The sequence below is a fragment of the Fundulus heteroclitus genome, chromosome 19, assembly GCF_011125445.2.
Source record: "Fundulus heteroclitus isolate FHET01 chromosome 19, MU-UCD_Fhet_4.1, whole genome shotgun sequence".
Taxonomy (NCBI): Eukaryota; Metazoa; Chordata; class Actinopteri; order Cyprinodontiformes; family Fundulidae; genus Fundulus; species Fundulus heteroclitus.
Window position 1 is genome coordinate 30,090,444 of NC_046379.1, and position 26,241 is coordinate 30,116,684.

Sequence of the window (26,241 nt, forward strand, 5' to 3'; positions counted from 1 at the left end):
GCATACTCTATCTATACTGTCTGTAGGAATCCATCCAAAAACGTTGTTACAGGCCCAGCCTTTCCAATACTCACAGAAGCCAGCATTACTTTTGTGTTTTACGTCGAGGAAGTTGGTACTGGAGAATAAACATGCGAATAGCCTACAGAAAGCAAATGTTTATTTTCAAGTTCAACCACTGTAGTTGCTAGCGAGGTGTACTTGCATTTTCTGGTTGCCAGAGGAGGAATACATTTCTGATCTGTTCAACTACCTCTTTTCTACATTGCTCCATCAGCAGGATGGGTCTGGACACATGCTTGTTATCAGCACAGAAGGCAAGGCAAACATTAGCCAGAGGCCTCTCCACTCTGGCTGAGAGACAGACGCCTGTTCAGCAAATGAAGGTAACAGCTGTAATACATCTGCTAGGAAGCTGATGGTGTTGACATCGACATCATCATTCAGAGTGTGGCTAAAGCTGCTTTAGCTTGCAGATTCTCTAAATTGGAATTTGGATTTCCTTTGACACAGTTTAGCCTTTCCTCTCACGTATGAAGAGTGACACTGTATGCTGTATATTAGCAGTTATTAAAGGTTAACACTTTTCCAAGAGATTCTAAACCTCAGGTACTTGCCATCAGGGTCCAGGAGTCTTGGAATCCTCAGCTCCGTCTCCGCGATGTGGAAGGCCTCCTCAAGGTTTTGCTTATTGCTTCTGGTTCTTGCTTTGGATAGATCCACCAGGTTGGGTCTGAGAGCGTTCAGGATCGCAAGAAAGACCACACCACTCCTCCAGCTCGCCTTGAAGTCTTTTATGCTTATTGAACAGCCAGCTCTGTGGAAACAAAATAGATCCTATAAATCAACTAGAGCATTTGCTCAACTCCAAACCAGGATTGAATAAGAAGCTTCCTTAACAAGTCAGGCTAGGCTGACTTGGTCAAAAAACATTTAACACAATAAGTCATGGCAAACCAAAAGTCCAGTTCAACTGCTCCATCTGACGTACAGGTGGTTCTATTGACTTCAGTTCTGAACAGGTTTTAGCTTGACAATGACAAGGACAATTGACCTCCTCACATTCATTGACATTATAGAGTCCACATATGCTGGAATATGAGATATTATAAAGGCAAAAACAGAGAAAAAACAAATGCCTCCTTGACCAGTAATGCCATTCAGCTGAGCACACCTGTGGCACTGCTCCCGCACCCAGAGTAACAGCGCTTTCTTAGCAGAAACTCGAAAGCGGCTGTGTAGGGGAGAGCCTTTGGGTGGAACGGGGCTGCTGCTAGCCGAGCGGCTGGAGAGCGTGGAGCGAGTGTCCAAACTAGCCAAAGACTCCATGGAGGACTGACGGGAATCAAATGAGAGGCAGCTGGCCAACTCCTCAATCTGGGGAAAGAAAACCAATAAAAGCTTTGGGACATTAAAAAAAAATCAAGAGTTTCGGAGACCCCTAATATGTTTCCCTACTTTACATGTTAGTATCGTTTCATTGTTTCATCTGTTCTTTGAATTCTGCTTAAGTCTTAGCTAACACAAAGCTCCCAACTGCGTTTCTGCAGCGGTCCTGTAAAACATGTGAAACAAGGCATACCCAACATGAGCCCGTAAAAAAGCAAACGCCAGAAGAAGAAGTGAACTTACGTGATACTGAAGAATAATCGTCCATATGAGGCCCAGGATGATGGAGGGTTTACCATCGATGAGATCCGGAATGTTTATGTTGACTAGTTTGATCTAAACAGACAGACATATGTTTGAGATGTTTTTTTTATTAATCTGAGTATGAATACAGCAATTTCACACTTCCTGTAAAAACCGGCAACATCCCGAAAGAATGGTTTGAGGTGTGAAATGTTTTAAAAAAAAATAGATCCGCCCTGGCAATAGGTATGGGAATAGTTTGATTTACAATGAGCTGGTATGTATCCAGGCAGTTTCAGAGGAATCTGACAATCAAAGCAAAAGGTGAAAGTACTTTCATGTTCTTTCCTCGGAACTCCGGCTTCCTCCCACTGTGCAAGAATGTGACTGTTAGGTTAGCTGGTTGGGTGTGAGTGTGAGTATGTCTGCATGGTTGTTTATTCTGTTACCCTGTGATGGACTGGTGACCTGTCCAAGTTAAATCCTGCTTTTTGCCCAATGACCACTGGAGAGAGAGAGGACCCCCCCCCCCCACAGCATCTTGCTGCAGATACTGACAGACCTCAGCTTCCTCAAGAAGCACAGTCTGCTCTGTCCCTTCATGTAGAGAGCTTCAATATTCATACTCATCCTCCCACGATGGAAATTCTGATTGACCTTTTCCTGTTGCTCCTGAAATCTACAATAATCACTTTTGTTTTATGCACACAGATGATGAAACTTTGTAAAAAAACAAAAAAAACAAATGCAAAATGTATATAATTAAACTAACAATTTCCATATTGAGAATTTGCATGTGTAAACATTTATTTAATTATCTGTTCACGTTCAAGTGAAGAGTCATTTGTGATTTTTATCAGGTTGATGCTAAAGTCATTAAATTATTAACTCAATTATTAATTTAAATCCTACTCAGTCCTTAATCCCGTGCCTCAACTCCACATTTCTGTCAGTAGATAATGTTTGCAGGAAGCCTAGAAACAAATATTTTCACTGCCGTTCTTATATCTTCTTTACAATAATTACTGAAAAACAAAGTAGAATCAGCCATCACTATAAGCCAGGTGAACTTGTACAACAGCCATAGAGACACAATTAAACATAACATTTAGATCAAATAATTTCTAGTTAGAGCCAGTGACACCATGAGGTCACCTATGCAAGTTGATTTTTTTAGAAAGAGGACACACACGAATCCAGACAACTGCACAATGTGGATTTCTATCAAATACTACCAAGTCCTGGTACTTTTATGTAATGGCTGAAGTTTATTTGCATTGTATATGCTCTGGTACCTGACAGATTTACTAAAGGTGCCACTTGTAAAGGTATCACTTGTATATCACTATCACTGGTCTGCATAGCGGCCACATAACCTGCAAATCAGTCCATTCCTTTCACTTGCCTTGCGTTTTTTTTGTTGTTGTCAGTGAGTGTAATATTTATGTTTTTCATGTCATCTTGCATTTTTTATGAATGACCAGTATAAATATTGAACTTAGAATTGGCCTTTTCATTCACCGATTTTTTCTTCAGAAAGGAAAGTGCTTTCTCAATGTTGCTCCTGCTCTGAAACATTCCTCTGCCTTTGTCCCGATTCTGAAAAACACAGACAACAAGTCAACAGGTGGATTAGAACAAGTTTTGGCTTTCAGGTGGAACGTTTTCCAGATGGTGAGCTGAGACGGTACTCACGATGCGCTGACCACTCATCACCTCCAGCAGGTCTAGCAGCTTGGAGCCATCCCGGAAATCATTGAACAGATCCACTATCATAGATGGTGGCCTCCGCTGTCACAACACAAATATACATGTCATGTGTTTTAGTCATTGCCAGACGCTCCTCAGAAGTTGTCCTGCACTCCTTCTATTTCCCCTCCAGTATAACCATATAGCACATTTTAAGCATTTGGCATGAATAACCAAAAGAAAAATAAACGGTTTTAACTGAATATTTAATTTACTACAAAATATACGATGAAGGTGAGGGAGTCATTAATTCCAATTCCAAGGTATTTATATTCATGTACCACTTCAACGACATTCCCCTCCGGAGTGGACACTACTGGCAGGGTTTGAGGCACCTTCTTATGATTTGAAAACAACATTAACTTTGTCTTGTCAGCATTAAGAAATAATTTAAGATTAATAAATGAATACTGTACAGCAACAAAGGCTTTCTGTAGGGAATGAATAGCCTGTTCAAGAGATGACCGAAAGCAATAAATAATTGTATCATCAGCATAAAAATGCATAATAGCATCAGAGAAATTTTGCTCAACATTGTTGATGTACAAGATAAATAAGAGGAGTCCCAAAACAGATCCTTGTGGCACACCCTTATGAACAGAAACAAATTCAGAACAAAGGCCCTCTTATGTTATACACCGGGATCCGTTTTCTAAATAGTTTGAAAACCAAGCAACCAAACAATATATCACAGGCTTGTTGTCAGTGTATCAATCATCCAGACCAACACATCCTCACTCCCTACTTGTCATATATTGACGCTTGGTCAGGTTTCCTCAGAGTCACAAGTCATCAAATCTGGAGCAACTCAGTGACATAGGTACGAAAAGTCACTTCCTCTTGTCTTTCCGAGACAGAACGCATTAAAATTTCCGGCTAAACTAATTAATGAAAGATTGTCTACATTCCCTGGACAAAGATTATGAAAATAATACATACAATACATACTTCTCACTAGAAATGTCATCAAAATGCATAAAAACACAGTCGGTGACGTAGGTAGGAAACGTCCCTTCCTCCCGTCTTTCTAAACTAAACTAACTGAACAAAGATTATGAAAATAATATACAGACTTCTTGCTTCTTTAAAATGTATATAAACACAATTGTTTTGCTTAAATGTATAATTTAGGCTGGGTTGCTATAATATTCTAAGAGGGCACCCTGCACGTCAAATAATGATGAAAAGGGGGTACCCGTGCGTCAACTTGTGACTCTGAGGGAACCTGACCAAGTCTCAATATATGATAAGTAGGGAGTGAGAATGTGTTGTCCAGACCGCTCAGTTCCTCTGACTCAATTCGACTCTACATACCCAGAACCAGAACCATAGAGAAGCAGCATTTAGTTCTTATGATCTTATCATCAAGTACAAACTTCCAGAAGACTGTAAAAGTGCTGAAACCCTGAGTTCCTTTCAATCAAAATGAAAAACCTATTTGTTTAGAGTGTCCTTTGAATGTGGTTTGGAAGATGGGAAATCTTCCGATCTTGTGATTGTTGTTCAGCTATTTGCATTTAACAGGCCATGAACTGAAGTTTAAGTTTCTTTCCACAGTCAAAATGCAGACATAAACAACGATGAAAATACATCTTTTGAGGTACAGTTAGTAGGAATGTACATTTCTGTAATTTCATGCCTACATTATTTTGGTAATCCAGGAATATAGCTGGGGCCAAAGGTTTTGAGACAGATAAACCCATGTTTTTCCACAAAGTTTGCTGCTTCAGACTTTATGATTCCTGTTTGCTATGAAGATAAATCAGATAAAATCCAATTATCTGTAAATTTAAGCAAAACTTAATTAAGGTTACATAGATCACCAAAACCTCACTAGTACCGATGTTAATATAACACATATTCCACCAAATGACCACAACATCATTAGCACCGGATAAGATTTTAACCAGTGGGGAAAAAAAGGCTGATGTTGCATTCTGACTGAAGTAAGAGAATAATCTGTGGTCATCCACGTTATCTACCAGAAAATACACAACTTTGTACTTCTCAGGCTTCTCGCAAGGTTGCATCCAAATAAATAATTTATCTCTAAGGAGACAAGTTTAGTTCCTGTGAAGAAAGTCTCACAAGTGCCTTCACCATCTCCTAAACAGGTTCTAACTATCAACAGTGCACAGCTTGCTCAGGAATAGCAGCAGACAGAGAGGTAAACCCACTTCTCCACAAAACAACATCAAGGACAGACTGATATTCCAATAAGTGTGGAACCCAGGACCTTCTTGCTGCATGGCAAAAACGCTACCCACTGTGCAGCCCAATCAGTTTTGTGTGATGTCAAATAATCCCCTTATAGTGTATTGCTAAGTGGTGCAAATTACTCCAGCACCAAGTTGCTTAAAGCTATTTTAGTTCAATCAATTATCATAATCTCACTGATTTGATAAGAGATAACTGCATCAAACGGAGCCAAATAAATGGAAATGTTGTAATGCTGTAATATACACCCCCTTGTTTTATTTTAAATGAAATTATGAGTAATCTGCTGAAGAAAAGGATGTTCACTCTATTGTCACATGACAGCTACTGTTGTAATAGCATTACAGGGAACAACCAGAACAGAGTCAACATGATACAACTGCATAACTGTGCTAGAGCAAAGGACGGTGGGCCAGTCTGTTGCTGTCAGTCTGCCTGCAGCGAACCTTGACCCTGACTGCTCTATTTATGTCCACAGCCCCCCCACCCCCACCCCCACCCCAACATCACACCCACCCATCCCAAAACAAACTTCTACAACCTCCACTCTGCTGTCCTTCACTGCTACATTCATGGCTGCTCTCCAGTTTGCGAGGAAAAGAGTTCAGAGAGACAACTGCTGACTCACTTCCCATTCAGATCACAGAAATAAAAAAAATAAATAGTTACTGAATTTATGACAGAGAAGCAAAATTAATAAAATATAACCTTCATACATAAAATTAATAAAATATAATTTCGCTTTAGGTGAAAACTAAACCTAAAGCGAGTTTGATTGTACTTTGGTACCTTTTACTGTAGATCCCCTCGGGTTAGAAAGTTATAATTAGGATGCTGACATATAAACTACTTGTCACTATAATACTTAATAATGCATGCTACTTTTAAATAAAGGAAATATTATATCTTTATAACAGAGCTTGATTCAGTGTTTTATGTAAGAGCAACTTATGCTGAACTACTTTTTAGGCAAGAAAAAAATCAGCCAATAAGACATATTTGTATATGATGACTAGGCAGTTTGTTCCATTGTGAGGATTCTTTGCTGCAGCACTCTGATCATCAACCTCACTGATATTAAGTAATTTTAGAGAAGGTTAGCCAATGACCTTTTGATCTCTATCAAGAGGGCGTTTCATTCCCAGTCTGGAATATTCTCGCTGGGCTTTTTGTGATTTTTGTTGGAAATATACAGAGCTGACGAGAGATCTGAAGATTTTACCTGCTGTATGTGATAGTCATAGATTATCAGAATGTGTCTTGATCAGAATCAAAGTCAACTATTTTCAGTGAGCTGCTAAAAAAATGTCAGAGGAAAGGCTGCCAGGTCAGGATTAAAGTATAGTATATAAATGTATTTTCTATGAGATCGCAATACGTCTATGGTTTAATTAAGACTGCGAGAGAGATTGAGATTTTCGCAGGAGATAGGCACCAGCCTGAAGAAATTTATTTTGATGTGTGCAATGACAAGTGAGCGCTTAAGCAAGCGAGAACGCGCGAGAGAGAAAACACTTTGGTAGAGCGGCATAGAGTAACAATAACAGAGCGCTGGCCTTGATAAAGTTCGTATTAATCAGAGAAATAAAAAGTTATTTCCTGGTTGTTTCACAGCGGTTACCTTCAGCAGGTAAACGCGCCCATGGCAGCACACCTCAGCTCCCCACAGCCCCCACCGCCTATAGCTGGTGTCCCTGTTTCGGTCTGAATACGAGGTAAAACTGCCTCTGTAAAATGAACTGCACCTGTCTGAATCACAATGAAAAGTATCGCAGCTCTGTTGTGAGCATAGTCAAGAAATCCCGTCTACCACCAATTATCCCACCAGCAGCAGCGGTGGCTCCAGCGGTGTGGGTGTGACATTCGTATCAGTGCTTGTAGCTGGATTAGTCACAGCACCATGAGCAGTGCTGTTTGTAGGTGCTGCGCAATCGATGGGGAGGCCGAGTCCCTCAATTTAATCTCGTAAAATGTTTGGCCCAAACTCAATTTCCCTTTACTGACATAAAGAACGTAAAGTCAGGACAGAGGAAGAGACATTTTCTGATCACCACTTGTTTTCTTCTCCCGGATCCGCTGCAATTCTCTCGTCTGTTACCTCTAATTTCTAACTGTCTCTTGGTTTCTCTCCTCCTTTCATCACTAACTTTGTTTTAGATATCTCACTTACATGACAGTTTCCCTGATTTCAGCCAATTGAGCATATTTGTGAGAATAAATGAAGTAGAAGCCACAAGCTAGGTGCGCATATACAGTAGAATGTGTAGAAGAAGATAACTTCCTCTATATTTCATCTTAAAATGAAGCATAGAGAAAGACTTCTTCTGAATAAATTGATTTTTGTGAGAATACATTTTTATTTATTTAATAAATAACTAGCATGGTAGTAAAAAAAGAGTTTAATTTTGCACAGAGTGGGATAAATGTCATATTTTTGTATTACAATCTTGTGCTCGTTGAACAAATGGTTTGATAAATTACTTACTGACTTTTACACTCTCCTCATGGATGAGTACGATGTCTCTCTCTATTTCTGAAATACAGAGCTGTTGAGAGTAGCTGCCGGTAGCCCCGGCCCCGTGGAAAAGATATGTGGACCAAAACACTTTGTGGGATAGGTGTGTAAAGACCTTTTAATAATTGGGAAACTCGTTTTACGTTTATATGTGGATCGTTTGTGTTGTAGTTTTATTTACCATTAGTACAGTAGTATTCAAAAAAAATTGTGTCTACAATGGCATCCCTATCCCCCTATATGTTTTAATTGAAACTTCTTTTACCTAATTTTATATTTTTTAGATCATATAAAAATTATTTTGAGTTTAAATCCATCCATCCATCCATCCATCCATCCATCCATCCATCCATTTTCTGAATCGTTTATCCCTCATGGGGTCGTGAGGGGTGCTGGTGTCTATCTCCAGGCGTCCAATGGGCGAGAGGTGGGGTACACCCTGGACAGGTTGCCAGTCTGTCGCAGGGCAACACAGAGACAAGTTTAAATCTGTTAGGCAAATTAATAATTTTCAGTGCAACAGTGCACATACCCCTGATTCCTGTCGGTCACATAATCAGAACATGCCAGTACTTAGTTCTACAAGAAATTTGACAGTAAATTACACAACTGATACAGTCAGGCAGTGAGGTGTTCATTTTATACATCTATATAAAATCCAGTGCAGCCAGTGGTCTTCAGAGGTCATCTAATCAGTAAACAGAGTATAGCTGTGAGTAATGTAGTCTACGGTAAGTATAAATGCAGCTGTTCTGTTCCTGGCCTCAGAGGTTTGTCAGAAAGGATTACAGAACAAACAGCATCATAAAGACCAAGGAACACAGCAAGTCTGGGAGAACGTTGTGGAGAAGTTTAAAGCAGGGGTGCTTTCTACATCAACATTCCAAGTGTTGAACATCTCCCAGTGCTGTTTTATCCATGATGTGAACATGGAGAGAGAGAAACAGATGTTCACCTAAACTGACAGGCTGTGCAAGGAGAACAATAATCAGAGAAGCGACACTGAATGAGCTAGAGAGATCCACAGCCCAGGTGCAGTAATCTTTTGACAGGAAAAATATTGGTCATGTGCTCCATAAATCTGACCCTTATGGAAGACAACCACAGAGAAAGTCAAACAGGTCCAGTTTGCAGTTTGCCACAGGCCATGATAGGGAACACAGCAAACATGAAGAATAATGTGATCAGATCAGAGGCCAAAAGTGGACATTTTGTCCTACATGCAAAACACTGTGTGGTGAAAATATATGCACTGTTATCAGCAGCATCATGCTGAGGGGGTGTTTTTCTTCAGTAGAGACAGGTAGGCTGGTCAGAGTTGATAAGAAGATGGATGGAGTTAAATCTAAGAACAATCCTAGAAGGTAACCTGTTGGTGGCTGCAGAAGACTTAAGACTGGGGTTTAAGTTCACCTTCCAACAGAACACCCACACATGAACATACAGCCAGAGCTACAATGGAATGGTTTATATCAAAGGATATTGTGTTATATTGGCCTAGTCAAAGTCTACATTTAAATCCAACTGGGATTCTGAGATGGACATGAAGAGTCCACATATGCTCTCCATTCAGTTTGATTGACCTGAGCTACTGTGTAAAGAAGAATGGGAAAATGTCAGTCTGTGGATGTTCAAAGCCGGTAGAGATATACCCCAAAGCACTAATTTCATATTCAACGCACAATTAATGATAATCTTTCCTGCCATCTTTTTCTCTGGATGAATTCAGCAGGCACAACAAGCTGTTGTTACTGCTTAGTCAGTTGAAATAGATTTCAGAGTCAGGATGCAGTCTCACCTTTGCCAGCTGTGCATTGACCCAGTTGGTGAACGTTCTCTTCTGGATTTGCTCTTGTTCCACTGGTAAAAGGAAGAAACACACAGCGTCAATGATAACTCACATATTTCCTCAAAGCTAAGAGACAGATTTTAAATGAGAGAATTCAAAGGATACAAATGATGCCACTCTAGTACTCTGATTGTGCTGCATTGTTTGGATTGCTAACATTTGTTATACACTGTAAGTAAACCATATGTTTAACATATGTAAATAACTACGTAGCTAACTGATGCATTTAGAAGACTTGAACCAGCAGGGAAGTTGACTATAATCTGTCTGCTCTAAATACAAACGATATAAAAATATATACAAAATCAACCCAATAATTTCACCGGTGCAACAAAGCATAGGCATCCATCACTGTTTACTTTGGCCTAAACAATACCAGCAGCGCATAAACAGCAGACATGCTAAATCTACTAGGCCAAAGATAACATGTTTAACTTATTAGAAATAAATCATTACATTGTGGATATTTGCCAGCCTAATGAGTACACGATTTGTGGTAATTGAAACCTGGTTATAGTATGATATAAAATGTAAAGTGGTGTAAAAAGAAAAGCTATAGGGCTGGTTGTGGTTTAAATGCTGCTTCAATGCTGTTTCTTATCAAACCATGTCTGCTGGCATTTAGAAAACTGCTTTCAAAGGTCTGAAAGTTAGCTTATGAAGGACATTTTGTTGAACATCAAGTCCTCTGACACATCTCTGAGGTCTGTCTTTCAAGTTCTGATGCAGTCCGACTGTAAAAAGTTTCTTCAAACTGAGATCAGTTCACGGTGTCATGCTGTGTCATGATCTGGTGCATAACTATTCTGTCTCGTTTTCATATTAAAAGATAATCTGGCCATCAGGGAATAAAATGTCAATGCTGTACGAGTGTCCCCAAGCAGTCAGATAATTATTCCCTAACCTAATCAGACAATAAGGGATGATGGTTTCCTTTTAGGTTTAAAACATCCCATGTCCTCAGGTAAGGAAGATGCCCTCATAGCGTAGCAAACGATTTTGCAAAGTTAATATTTGTTCATTGCTGTGACAATTAAGTTGTATTAGAGTGGATTCAATGGCAGCGGTGCACATGTGTTGTGGGACACACAAGACATGAGAGATGCAGCACTAGATCCAGGTCTGGAGGCAAGAGCAAACTAATATTCAGTCAAAGGCAAATTTAAGTTAAATCACACCAAAATATTTAAATAACATTTGGGGAGGCTCATCTATAGAGTCCCTTATGTTTCAGGTTGTAACATGGATGATTTAGCAGAATGGATCTTTATGGCGCATTGGGGGTTTAAAAAATAGGATTAAAATTCTTTGAATTGTGCAGCATAACTCCACCAGAAGTATGAAAAAGTTGTCAGGTGTGTCACATGAACTGATAATTCACAATTTATTTTAACACATATGTTCTCCATCTTAATATTTTACACATGTGCTCCCCCACGTCAGGTAAATCTTTCACCAGGACAATCACCTAAGCATAAATTATCTCGGATGTGCTCTGTGATGAGGGATATGCGCTATTTGGTGATTCAGCCACATCATTTAACTGCAGTTAATAGATGGCAATCAAGCCGTTTTTCATAGCATTTTCTATCATGCTGTCAAAGCTACTTATACTCTCAAGCAAGACTAGAAAAAACCCGCTAAATATGTAAAGAACATACTCACCCATGATGGGACTGCTCAGCTGCTGCTGATCGAGTTGTAATGTTAGTGGCAGTCAATAAAATCTGAAGAACATCAGTTTAAACCGAACGTATATTTCGTGTGAAAACATGTTGTGGTTTAAGACGCTTTCCTTAAAGACAGCAGATCCATGCCTGCGTTGCAGCGTAGAAGCTGATATGAAACTACATGAAGACTCCTTCCTGTTTAACCAGCTAAAAATCTGGTTCCATTTCTTGCCTGCAGCAAGCAGGTGAGATTTTCTGGGATCCGCCTCCTTAGACGCTGACTCACTAGACTTCAGCCTTGTCCAAACATGACCTGAAACAAGCTAGCATCTTGGGTGCATAATGCTACTGGAGGAAAACCATGTGTGTCAGATAAAAAGGGGGAAATATTTAGTGATACTTTGGATCAAGAGAAGCCCCCCTGCTGGTGAACTATTGGAAAAGGAAAATGAAAGGTGTATTTGATGCCTTTAGGATGTTATTCTATTACATGATAACGCTGAAGGCAAGGTTTGTTATCATTAATGTCTTGGCAGTACGTTGGCACTATTTCTTTGCATTACAGATGTTAGATCAAGCTACAAGTTTTGCACGGATGGCCTCAAGTTTCCTTAAAGAGAGATTTACACTAAATTGAAGCCGCTCAAGTCTGATAACTGTCAAACAGGCCGAAGACATGAGCCCTCCAGAGCACTGAGCTGAGTCGCTGTCATGTATTTGTGCTCCGATATACCGAGTGGAACGTAGTAGCTGTAATGCCCTGCAGCATTTCCCCTTAATAGGAGCATAAAGAGGACATTGTCCTGATCTACATACATAACACTTTAAGCATCACATTTGTCAGATGTTCAGGTATCAACAGTGAACCCCTAAACATTATATATATATATATATATATATATATATATATATATATATATATATATATATATATATATATAGTCCACTCACTATCCTCATATACACTGTGTCTACTGTGAATCACTTTTGGTTCCTAGGAACGATCTCTTGGGACCTGAGACGGTTTCCACACATTGACTCCATCCAAAAGAAGCCCATCAGAGGCTGTACATCCTGTGGCAGCTAAATAACTTTCCTCAGCAGCTACTGATCACATTGTACACTGCAATCTTTCAGTCTGCTTTGCTCTCATCCATCTTTGTGTGGTTTCATTAATCCACAAAACTAGACAGGTCCAAACTGCAAGAGACAATTAGAATCCAGGGAGGATGATCAGGACTGACCTTTCATCCATTCATGACCTGTACATGTCCAGAGCCAGTAACGGTGCAGCTAATAGCTGTTGACCCAACCCATCCTGGTCACAAGTTACTCAGACTTTTGCCCTCAGGTTGGCGCTACAGAGCACTGTTGGCTGAAATGAGCCGACACAGAGCTAGTTTCTAACCCCAGGCTGTTTTTCTGATAAACACCTTACAGTCAGAGTAGCTAGCTATTCTGCAGCCACTATGCAAAAAAATCATGTGTTTACACACATGGATGTATAGAAAAAACAAAAAACACCTCTTGTACATACTGCCGCTGTTCTTATCTTTGCCCCATAAAATATTGTTTTCTTTCTGTTATAGATTGTAGTTGCTGTATTCTGCCTTTTTTTTAAACGATGCGAGTGTTGGAGTCCATAGTCAAATTCCTTGTTTGTACCCACATATTTGGCAAATAAAGTGGATTCTAATTCTGGTACATACTGCAAAGGCCAAAAAAAAGTCATCACCCAAAAAAAAAGGTCACATACTAATATTTTGTTGGACCACCTTTAGATTTGATTACAGTACATATTCACTGTGGCATTCTTTTATTAAGCTTCTACAATGTCACAAAACCTATTTTCAGCTAGAGTTGCATTAATTTTAGACCAAGATCCATACTGATGATGGGAGAGTCTGACCTCTGCACAAAACCTTTTCCAGCACATCCCAGAGATTCTCAATAGGGTTAAAGTCTGGATGCTTTGTGGCCAGCCATCTATGAAAATGATGCCTCATGCTCTCTGAACCACAATTTACAATTTGGGCCTGGTGAATCCTGGCATTGGATTATGGAAGAAAACAATTAATTGATGGAATAACCTGGCCATTTTGTATATTTATGTAGTGAGCTGACGTCATTCTTTAAGCACGTAATAAATAATATATACATATTTCCCTTTATAGTCCCAGAGAGGGGATATATGTCTCTGCATTTAACTGACATCTGTCATGTCCTCATTAGCTCGAAGCGGAAGAGCTTCTAATTAACAGAAATAAAGGCTGGAAAACAGCGGTCTGTGTAGAATTCATCTATATAGTTTCCCTTTGTTATAGTGTTACTGAAATAAATAAAGTGTTCTAATATATTATATCTAATAATAATATCTAATATGTTGCTTGAGTTTTGAACTGAACTATGGTATTTTCAAAGATGGACACTTGAAGTCAGCCCATTTCGACATAGCTTAACAACACTGCAGGTGAGTAGAAGATTTTAGCTATAAAACATGCTGTATCTGTGTGTACCAAACCAACAGGGCTGTGAATTTTAATATCTCAAACTCCCAATTGGTCGAGGTGGAGGTTACATACTATTAAAGGGGAGTTTTCCTCTCCACTGTTGCTACATGCATGCTCTGTATGAGGGGTTGCTGAAAAATCAACAATACATAGCAATCTGCTGGGTCTTGTTAGATAGAAAACGTTTTGACCAATCTGTCTGGATTATTTGATGGAAGTTACTTAGTGAAGAGTCTTGAGATGACATTTTGTCAATTGGTGCTTTATATGGCAAATAAATTGAATTCAATGAAAAGTCATCCATGTTCAAGGTCATAGCTATTTTTGTGATGAAGTTTGTCTGTCACAGAAAATCTGACTAAAACACTTTGAAATTAAAACTTTGTGGTTCTAACTTAGCCAAATAAAAAGTTCAGGGGGTGTGAATACTTGTGTGTCCCTGTAAAGCTGTGCAAGCTGTGCAGCTGCATTCTTCATAGAAAGAAGATGCATTGTCTTGGAAACCTGTCAAACAAGTCATTCACTTTTTGACATTTTCATTGCACATAAAAGCTTGACATTAAAAACAGATTCAGTTTGACAGAATCTGTTTTTAATAAGTGCTGTGAAAAATTTCACAGCATTGAAATTACTGGTGGAAGCAAAGACAGGCTGACCTTGCAGCAGCATGTGGACATTGTCGATGTCCAGGGGGATGGGTCCCCTCTCCAACAAACCATCGCTGGAGTAGAAGTCTGATGACATCCTTTCTGATTAGCAGGATCCTGACAGCATGCTACAGTTCTGGAAGATACAGAGAAAAGTATTAATTTAGGCGCATCACGGTGATGCTGTAATTTAGCACCAGTTGAAACCCGCAGAGTTCACAGAAAATGACGATACATGTTTTAATTTTATAACCACTATCAAACAATTCCTCCCCACTTTTCATGCCCACAAGACTTTAAATAAATCAAGTCTTGTATTTGCTGGCTTCTACATTTTTCTAATGTTCTTAAAGGTCTCAATAGCACACTGAAGAATGATGTCTCTTTAATTTCACAAGCTTTTGTTAGTAAATACATATCATTCACAGTGTCACCTCTGCAGATGACATGAGTCAGCTGAAATAAAGTCAGCTTATCACTTTTGTGCTTGTTGAAAAATGTAAAATTTCTGGGATCACTCGCACAAAGATTTATGGGTATGATATATATGTGGCGGCCTCAAAACTTTGGATTCTAATGATAAATCTAATGGTTTTGACCTATAATGGCTTCCTTTTTGTAGTGAGCAAGTGAAGCCATAAACGTTCTATACTCTGATTGTAAAGAGTAATTAAAGAATAATTCAAATGTATGTTTTTTTCAAACCTTGAAGTAAGATTTTGTTATACATCCAAAGTAGCAAGGCTAAAAGAACCTATGTAGCTTCTTTTTGTTTAGGGCTTGCATTAATGCTTTTAATCAGAAAGCAGTCTGTAATGACAATCCAGAGCATTTTGACACGTCAGCACTCTGTGAGTGAGGCTGTTTCATCTTGTTCAGTCTTGCTCTGGGATATGAATACATTAACTAAGATAAAAACGGATCACATTGGACAGCCTTTAAAATGTGGCAGCTAGCAGAAAGAAAACAGACTTTTTTCATTTGACCAGCATGACTTTTAATGCTGCTAGAATGAGCAGAACAGTTTAAGTGAACAGACAGGTGACTGGATCTCAACTGAAAAAGCCACTTAGCTGAACTGAGATGTCAGATTAAAGGGCAAATCAGGTCAAATGATGATTTAACCAGTCTGCACAGGCAGAGGGATGAGATATCATTCAAATCAAACATTATCATGTTGGCTAAGTGTAAGAACCTTTGCTTTATGCTGTTCCATGTACTGCAAACAGAATCTTTAAGTTCAGCTCCAAGCACAAAGGTACTGATTATATTTCTCCATACAAAAAGGAAGCCTTTAGATTTATCATTAGAATCCAAAGGGCAACAAAGAAAGCAAAAGGCTCAAAATGAATATCTGCATATGCAATAAAAGCATTAACTTAACAAAAGCCTTAAATCACAACAGGTTCTAGCACAGGTAGTTGTTAGATCTAAAACATTAGTATCTATCTGTAACATTTGTAACGTTAAATTGTTTTGGCTGCTACTTTAGACTACATATTTCTGTAACTCATCATGTTCAGGAATACTGCCCCAAAGCCTTCAGGATATAACAGAAAACGTTCAGGTGTATGCTGCCAAGATCTACTTAGAGCCATCAACCTTGGAGCCAGAGGTAAAATGAGGTAAAATCTAGACCATAGCTAAATCTGAGTGCATGATCATGAGGAAGTTTCTTCTTTAAATTAAGAAGTAAGTAAAACTTTATTTATATAGCATCTCTAAAGATAAAAATCACAAAGTGCTTTGCAACAGAAGAGAAAATTCACACAAGAGAAAATGAAACAAAAGCAGATTTAAAAACATACATTTCTAACTGGCCTTTAAAAAACCCACTGAGTCTGCTGATCTTAGAGTCCAAGTAAGAGAATTCCACAGTCTTGGAGCCACGGAAGCGAAAGCTCTGTTCATTTTAAATTTTCTAAGGGGCACAATCAGCAGGTCTTGATTGCTAGACATCAGAGCCCTGATATAGGTTGTAGGGATGTGATAGTTCAGAGGTGTGCAGTAGTGTATGTCCATGCAGAGCTCTCCAAGTCAAAACTAACACCAATACTGTACAGCAGCATGCTATCAGAAAAACCTGTGGGGTTCATTAAGATACATGTAATGGAGGGGGTAATTTGTTACTCTGCTCACTTTTTAAGTACACCTTTTCAATTGTTTGTCAAACACGTTACCCAGCCAATGACATGGGAGCCCATCACTATATCCATACGTACAGTCATGTTGAAGAAGACCTGTAGAAGTTCCAAGTGAGCATGAGAATGGGGAGAAAGGGTTAACTGACTTTGAACGTATGATTGTTGTTGGTGCTGGACAAACTGGTTCAGACAATTTCAGAAGCTGGTGATCCCCTGAGAATTGACAACCATCTCTCAGATTTACAGAGGATGGTCCAAAAAACAGAACAAATCCAGGAGCAGCAGCTGTGTGGATGAAAATACCTTGTTGATGTCGGAGGTCAGAGGAAAATGGGCAGATCACCAGAGAACAGAAAGTTCCAGAGAACAGAAAGGCAACATTAGCTCAAATACCCACTGATTCAAACACAGGTATGCAAAACACCACCGCTGAATGCACAACACATGAAGCTTGGCCACACGCACGTACTTTCATGTGGCAAAAATCTTTTGAAAACTTTATATCCCCCAGTGCCCCCCAGACTATACTGAGTGATTTTGAAGTCTGTGATTGAAAAGCTGTGAGAAGTGTGTGTAAAAGAAACAAAATGGCATTTTAGATTCAAAATGGGCGATTTCCTGTGAGGTTTGGATCATGGCTCCAAGATACTTTTTTGTAGCTCCTGAGAAGTTGCATAAGTGTATGTCATAATCCTCAGTCAAAGTGCTGCTAAGGGGTTCTGTGGAGGGACTAACAAACACCTACTAAATATCTCACAAAATATCTCTCAGAGCCTGGACTCTTAATCACATTGAATTTGTTGCAGATCAGATAAAAATGTAGTAATTACAGCCAAACATATGGCCGTGGCATGATGTCAGATTTTGCCATGCCACCATGGCCACAACCTCTATCAAAAATTGTCTTTGTTAGAAAGCTAGTGAGACCAACTTGTTGTCTGTCTTTTGACAGTTTTTAAGTTGATTTGGTCAAGAGAGTCAGAGAAGGACCTTTCCGAGCAAAAAAGTGACTTCCTGTTCAAAGGGGGCATAACTTTTATGATGTCATTTGATCACAACAGTTGACCACGAAGGATCATTGGACACCTGAAAAGGATCAATCAAAGTTGCTAAGCTTTGTTTAATGGTGTCTTTCTACGTGAACGTTTTTTTTCATCGGAAGGCAAAGTTTGAGGCCTGACCCTTCAAGATCCATGAAAACTCACAATTTTGATAAATTGTAATAATGGATGTGTTAAGGGCATACTGACCAATTTTGATGCCAAAAGCTGAAAATCCCTAGGATGGGTTCAATAACGTTTGACATTTATAAAAAGTGAAACATTCCAAAAAAAGAATTACCCTTTGACCCAAAATGGCTGACTTCATGTTGGTTTTAGTGCATACTTCCAGGATTTATTTATTTTTTGTTCTTGATCTGAAGAGACCCACTTGTGTATCGAATTTCAAATCCCTATGAGGAGACGCTGTTGAGCCAGTTGGCCACACTTTGATACAGCACTTTGAATTATCTTCTTACTGAAATATAATATACTATTAAACGTGTCTTGCCTTGGGGACAATAAAGTTTGTCTTGGTCTAAAATGTTGACACCTAAAGACTGATCAGTCCAGTAAAGATCCAAACAAATCAAGTCCTGTGTTCTGAATGCCCACTAAGTCATTTAAAAGCATTACCCTGCATTAAACTTCTCCAAAACCTTCTCCCGAATGCCTGGTTCACACATTTTTAAAATAGTCATCCGATTTTCAAACCCTAAGAGATGCCACATACAACATTACAAAATCATGAGTATCACAGGCTTGCTTATACAGTGTGTGGTGTCCGGTCAAATGGCAAGCACAACACACCATACACAAACAGATTTCACTCAGAACCTTTCAGATGTCAGACGGAAAATCTCACAACACCTCTTGATCTGAAACGTGTGTTTAGAGTAAATAAACTGGACAACGAGGAAAGACAATGGTGATAATTTGCGGACATATTTTATGTGAAGGTAATTTTAATGTGAAGAAGATTGCAAAATAGCTAAAAAACAAAACAACTGGACTTTTTTCAGAAGTTTGAAGACGTTTCGCTTCCCATCCAGAAAGCTTTCTCATTTCAAATGTCTGGAGTAGTGTGGAGTTCCAAGCTTTATATTATGCCCAACAAAGGCCTTGCAATGGCTTAGATGACATGCAAATTAAACCGAAACTGGTCCACTCCTCTGCAATGGGGAGTCGTTAGGGTCGTTATTGGCCTTGCTTACAGGAGCAATGTTTTGATCACCTGCATGGAGGTGAGGATTGAGGTGATATTTGGAAGGAATTTGGAAGAAATCAACACTATTGCTGTGAGAGTTGGAACCTAAGTCCTCCTCGTCTGTTCAAGGTTGGTTTTTCTCTCTTAACATGAATGGCTTCTTCACGCCCCTTTCAAACTATCTGTCTTCTTTGTCCAAAATGTGAACATTTTGGTCCTCAAAAGAGTGTCCTTTGTCCTTTAGGTGTAGGTGGACAGCAGAGTCTTGTCCTGAGGAGGTAGCTCTCCTGTGTTGAGCCATGCGTCTGTGGAGAGGTTGTTTGGTTTCTCCAATATAAAGATCAGAACATTCCTCACTGCACTGAACTGCATACACCACTCCGCTCATCTTAGATTTGGGGGTTTTGTCCTTGGGATGCACCAGCCTCTGTCTGAGGGTCCTGTTTGGTTTGAAATGTACTGGGATTTTGTGTTTGGAGAAAATCCTCGAGTTTTTCAGTGACTCCAGCAACAAATGGGATGACAATGTTTTTGCGTTTATTCTTCTCACCATTATGTTCTGCAGCAGGTCTTTTGGATTTTCTTGCTGATTTGACAAAAGCCCAGTTAGGGTACCCACAGGTTTGGAGGGCATCTTTGATGTGTTTCTGTTCCTTGTGCTTCCCTTCTGTTTTAGTTGGGACATGCTCGGCCCGGTGCTGTAAGGTTCTGATGACAGAAAGTTTGTGCTCCAGTGGGTGGTGTGAGTCAAAAAGAAGATATTGGTCTGTGTGTGTGGGTTTTCTATACACTTCCATGTTTACCAAACAGTCCAGAAAAGGTAGCTTGTTGTCGTTGGCATCCTCTCTGGTAAACTTGATATTGTTGTCCACCGAGTTGATGTGTCTTGTGAAAGCTTCCACTTCTTTTAACTGGATTTTGACAATTGTGTCAGTCACATATGTAAACCAGTGGCTTGGTGGTGTTCCTCTGAAGGTTCCCAAAGCTTTCTTTTCCATTTCTTCCATGTGAAGATGCCCCATGATTGGCTGCTGATGGGTCCCCTTTCTTGGGGTGGAGTACTTTGCCACTTTGTTCACTGCCTGAACAAGGCAGTGAACAAAGGCAGTGATTATTTTTTGATCCAAAAGTTGTATCTAGAGACGTTTTTTTTTTTTTTTTTTTTCCTTTTTCCATCTGAGCTGACTGACTTACAATTGCTAGTACTTCAAAATAAGGTAAGGAGATTCTGTGAACGAAACATTTGAACAAATAATTTTAATGTAAAAATGTTAATGATTCAGTACACTCAAAAGAACCATGGTGTCCATCACTAATATGAAGGTGAGTTAATGTGTTGTTTTTTTTGCTTCGTGTCTTCCTCATCTTGCTTTCTATAGGATATCGGGTCAAGACAATTCAACATGTTAAATACTTCTGATTTGAGGTCAGAGTAGTCCTGACGTCCTTCCAAGCAGACTGGATCACTCGTAACACACCACACATGGCAGGAATATCTCTCACGATTACCTTTATAACTATTACGATAATTGAAGCATGTCAGTAGGGGAAGGTCAGGGCAAAAATCAGGCTAATTATCTTGGCATGTGAACTAGGCTTAAGCCGTCTGTTGCATTACTTGATATTTATGATGCAATATAAATAATAGAACTCGTATTTTTCAGACAATGTAACTTGTTTTCTGGAGGTCAGATGTGCAGGGTCCAAAATGTAGGTACTTTTTCAAATGAGAAATCAGTCGAGATCTGTAATAAATTTTGCACGCAATCTGTTTTCATTTTGTTCTTGTTCTGCCTGACTGTGATTTATTGTTGAAAAACTGACCATAAAAAAGACTCAAAGACAGTATCAAAGTAAGAGATTGGATGAAGCACACAGCTAGAGACAGGAGCAGAAAGTGTCCTGAGTCAAAGTCACGAGTTCCACTGGCCAACTCTAATTGTAGACACAAGGCAGAGGGCAATGAAACACATTGTACACGGCTCTGGAAAACCCACAGGGAGGGGGAATGCTAAAGAGGCCATTGCAGCAGCTTTAGAAACTTTTTAAATGGATTTCTGAAGCTAAAAGCTCACAAGGTCATACACCCGAGGCTTGTGAGACAGAAGCAAGTGAGTCTGTCATCTAATTTACACCATGATGGAACCTACAGGAGTCTGCTTAGTTTGAGCATTATCAATCAAAAAAAAAAAAATAGCCTTGAAAGTATGTGTTGTAAAGTGAGATAATTTTTTTCTAGCATTAGAACGTGCAAAAGTTCATACAGTGGATCTACAAAGTGTTCACAGTGTGCTGAATGGTTTTATTAGTGATGTAAAATGATGAGAATGAATATTCACCTCAAAATCCTGCAACTAGATCAATAGGACATTCAGTATTTTGTTGCAGGACTAAAAGATTAAATGGAAGACAGAATACACATTATCTGCTGCTGAGTGGTTAGGAAAAAAAATCCTGCAGAAATGATAGCAAGGACCTCACAGACAGGAAGTCACAAAACTGACTTGTGCTGCCAATGTGCTAAAACCTAGAGTGAAGCACCCGGTATGCACAGAGTCTGTAAAGAAATCCCTGTGAAACCATTGTCTCTTATGTCTTCAACACAAAGTTTTTTTATAATTGGTACAGTGCCTCGCCCAACACACTCCCAGCACACTCCCAATAAATCTCTATAACCTTTTTCACCTGTTCTTTGTCTGAGCAGAACTTGAAGTAAGTGTTGCTGAACCTGTCACACAGACCTTTCAGTGACACACCCTGGGAAATAGACAAAAGCACGGGTTAAAGGGATCCTCTACCACATTTTACCACAGAAAACAAACCACAGTACAATGTTTTCTCTGTCAAGCCATCAAGGTTACTGCTATTAATCAGTCCCTGTCCACCCTGGTACTGGTGGCCCCAGGGGATTCTAATCGTGGGCAAACCACTGCAGGAACTTTAGCAAAAATTATTCACAACTTACATTATTTTTAGACCTATTATTCACATGTTGTTCATTTAGTGGTAAAACTGGTCTGGCATGCCTGATTGCATGATTGCTTAGAATCTGTTGACATGCAACAGATTCTAAGCAATCTAACTAGATTCTAAACGAAAAGTTTGTTTTGTAATAAAGGACCACACACACACACACACACACACACACAAACATATATACATGTGTGTTAAGTATATATATATATATATATATATATATATATATATATATATATATATATATATATATATATATATATATACATATATATATATATATACATATATATATATATATACATATATATATATATATATATATATATATATATATATATATATATATATATATATATATATACTTACAGACATGTATATATGTGTGTGTGTGTGTTTATTCAAAAGGTACCTTTAGTGTGACAAAACAAGCCTGATTGATTTTCAAATTTATTGAACTTGACTATATATATATATATATATATATATATATATATATATATATATGTCATGGTTTTTTTAATGTGTTTGGCCCACATGCAGAGATCACTTGGAGACAGAAGCAGGTTTAGAAGTTTATTGTTAAACGTGCAAGACAAGGAGCATCAACGTGGATTGTTTGAGGGGACGGTACGGAGGAAGCGAGTGAAATCTGCGGAAAAGAGGCAGAACGTTAGACGTCGGACAACTCTCACGCCTAAACGTCTTTACGGAGAGGTGGGAGGGCTTACCGCGTAGCGCAGGAACTGAGCCGGGGGGAGTGGCGTGGAAAGACGGGCACAGAGGCAGCCTCCCGCAGATGACTGAGAGGCAGGTGGGCGGTCCGGCGGAGCGGAGAGGGATCCGAGCAGCAGCGGCGTGAAGGTGATCCGTTGACAGCCAAGAGAACCAGATGGAGGAGCGGGTTCCAGAAGATCAATTTACGGGAGACCTGACTGACGACGTCAAGGCTTGGGAGAGCCACTTGGGACGGGACCCAAGGCGGAGGCAGACCTGGAGCACAGGAGACTTAGGTTAGACAGGGAGAAACGAGAGAGATGTCAGACGACAAAGGGCCACTGAGTTTTACCACTTTAGGTTAACAATCTGGCATCTCTCGGCTGTCTGAGCGCAGTTCTTATAGCGCCGCCGCGTGCCGCTGAACGAGCCGCAGGTGTGTGTCTCCGCCCACCAGTCAACTCGAATCACCTGCCAGGAGGGGAGAGGGAAAAAGACTGCGCTGGCCGGGGAAAACACAGTGCAGTCTGCTGAGCCCTGACACCACCCCCCCCTCAATGGTCGCCACCCGGCGACCCCGAGGACGTGGAGGGGCGTGAGGCGTTGAAGTCCTCAATCAGGGACTGATCTGGGATGGCGGAGCTGGGCAGCCATGACCGGTCTCCGGGGTCGCGGCCCTCCCAGTCGACAAGGTACTGATGGCCCCTGCCCCGTCGACGGGAGTCCACGATTCTCCGAATCCGGCGGCCCTGGTAGTCCTGAGAGGCTGGAGGGGGCTGGGCGGGAGGGCACAGGGTACTGGAGAATACGGGTTTGATGTGAGAGACATGGAAAGTGGGGTGGGTCCGGGAATTTGGAGGGAGGCGGAGGCGGACAGCGGTGGGACTGATGACAGAGATAATCTCGAAGGGTCCAGAGTAGCGGGGAGCCAGCTTACGGCGAGCGGAGGGAAGGTGCTGGGTGGAAAGCCAAACTCGTTGGCCAGGGCGGTAAAGGGGGGCAGGGTCTCGTCTCCGGTCAGCAAAGCGTTTACTCTGCTCAGCCATCCTAAGCAGGGCCCGAGTGGTTTGGGACCAGAACTGCCGGCAGCGGTGTAAGTGATGCTGGACGGAGGGGACAGCGACTCGTTGTTGGTCAGAGGGGAGGAGTGGAGGTTGGTAGCCAAGGGAAACTTCGAAAGGCGACAAACCTGTGGCGGTGGAGGTGTGTGAATTGTGGGCGTATTCGACCCAGGGAAGAAACTTACTCCAGTCGGAGGGGTTATTGGAGGTCAGGCAACGGAGTGTGGATTCCAGCTCCTGGTTGAGGCGTTCTGTTTGACCGTTGGTTTGCGGGTGGTATCCGGAGGTGAGGGTGTATTTGGCCCCTAGGGCCGATGCGAACTCCTTCCACACCCGCGAGGTGAATTGAGGACCACGGTCAGACAAGATCTCTGTCGGGATGCCATGCAGACGAAAGACATGCCCAACCAGGAGCTGGGCCGTCTGGAGGGCTGACGGGAGCTTTCGGAGGGGAACCAAGTGGCAAGCTTTAGAAAAACGGTCTATGACAGCGAGAATGACCGTCATGCCCTGGGAAGCCGGGAGGCCAGTTATGAAATCCAGGGCCACGTGGGACCAGGGGCGTTCGGGGACAGGCAGCGGTTGCAAAAGGCCCGCGGGCGGTCTGTTGGTGGTCTTATTCAGGGCGCACACGGAACATGAGCGCACATACTCCCGGACGTCACTGGACATGGAGGGCCACCAGAAGCGTCGCGAGAGGAAGGAGAGAGTCCGGTGAACTCCGGGATGGCCAGAGAACTTGGCGGTGTGGGCCCACTGGGGTACGCGGGGTCGGACGGAGGACGGGATGAACATGCGACCAGGTGGGCCATTTCCAGGGTCCGGTTCCGAGCGCAGGGCGCGGGAAATCTCCTCTTCGATCTCCCAGTGGAGGGCGCCGACAGTGCAGGTGGGTGGTAAGATGGAGGCTGGTTCAGCACCAGAGTCTTGTGGGGCGTGGAGACGGGAAAGAGCGTCCGGTTTCAGATTCTTTGAGCCTGGGCGGTAGGTGATCGTCAGATTGAAGCGAGAAAAAAAAAGCGACCAGCGAGCTTGTCGAGGGTTGAGACGTTTGGCGGATTGCAGGTAGGCTAAGTTTTTGTGATCAGTCCAGATGATGATGGGCTGCTCGGATCCCTCTAACCAATGGCGCCACTCCTCTAAAGCGAGTTTTATGGCTAGGAGCTCACGATCACCCACATCATAATTCCGTTCGGCTGGGGTGAGACGACGGGAAAAAAAGGCGCAAGGATGTAGCTTTTGATCACTGCTGGACTGCTGCGAAAGGACGGCACCTACACCGGTGTCTGAAGCATCAATCTCCACTATGAACTGCCTCTGGGGGTCTGGATGCATGAGGACGGGAGCTCGGGAAAATCTCTCTTTCAGGGTCTGAAAGGCCGAGTTAGCAGCAGGATTCCATAGGAACAGAGTCTTGGGTGACGTGAGAGCATGCAGGGGAGCGGCGATTTGGCTGTAGCCTCTTATGAAACGGCGGTAAAAGTTTGCAAATCCCAGAAAGCGTTGCAACTGCTTTCTTGTTTCGGGTACCGGCCACTCGAGGACGGCCCTGATCTTTTCTGGATCCGACCGGACCTGCCCACCTTCTAAAATGAGGCCCAGAAAAGAAACGGATGGCTTGTGAAATTCGCATTTTTCTGCTTTAACAAAAAGGCGGTTCTCCAGAAGGCGCTGAAGGACAAGTCGGACATGTTGGGTGTGTTCAGCGAGGTCTCGGGAATAAATTAATATGTCGTCCAAGTAGACGAACACAAAAATGTTTAAGAAGTCCCGAAGGACATCGTTCACCAGGGCCTGGAAGACCGACGGGGCATTGCACAGGCCGAACGGCATCACACGGTATTCAAAATGACCCAGGGGGGTCTTAAATGCCGTCTTCCACTCATCCCCCCGGCGGATCCGCACCAAATGGTAAGCGTTACGGAGGTCGAGTTTTGAAAAAACCATGGCGTGTTGAACCAGCTCGAGAGCGGAGGACAGCAGTGGGAGAGGATACTTATTTTTGACCGTTATCTGATTAAGCCCCCGATAGTCAATACACGGGCGCAGAGTGCCATCTTTTTTCCCCACAAAGAAAAAGCCAGCTCCCAGCGGGGAGGAGGACGGACGGATCAGGCCGGACGAGAGAGATTCATTAATGTATTTCTCCAGTGCCTCTCGTTCAGCCCGGGAGATGTTATAAAGACGGCTAGCAGGTAACGGGGCGCCAGGGAGCAGGTCTATGGCGCAGTCGTAGGGACGATGTGGCGGCAGAGATTCCGCCCTGCTTTTACTAAACACCTGTTGTAAGTCGTGGTACTCCCTTGG

The 26,241-nt window shown here is 41.4% G+C and overlaps 1 protein-coding gene across 1 annotated transcript in view; it reads right to left on the bottom strand.

Annotated features, from left to right (window-relative positions):
• The window catches only part of LOC105920728 (nesprin-2), an 82,188-nt gene that overhangs the window by 48,158 nt on the left and 7,789 nt on the right, over positions 1–26,241 (bottom strand). Inside the window, exons 2-8 of the mRNA XM_036150518.1 lie at positions 14,799–14,925; positions 9,912–9,973; positions 3,328–3,423; positions 3,154–3,231; positions 1,633–1,725; positions 1,175–1,377; positions 618–817 (exon numbers count right to left, since the gene is read on the bottom strand). Of these exons, the coding sequence (XP_036006411.1) occupies positions 618–817; positions 1,175–1,377; positions 1,633–1,725; positions 3,154–3,231; positions 3,328–3,423; positions 9,912–9,973; positions 14,799–14,886 (820 nt within the window). The 5' untranslated portion in view covers positions 14,887–14,925. The remainder of the gene's footprint in view (positions 1–617; positions 818–1,174; positions 1,378–1,632; positions 1,726–3,153; positions 3,232–3,327; positions 3,424–9,911; positions 9,974–14,798; positions 14,926–26,241) is intronic.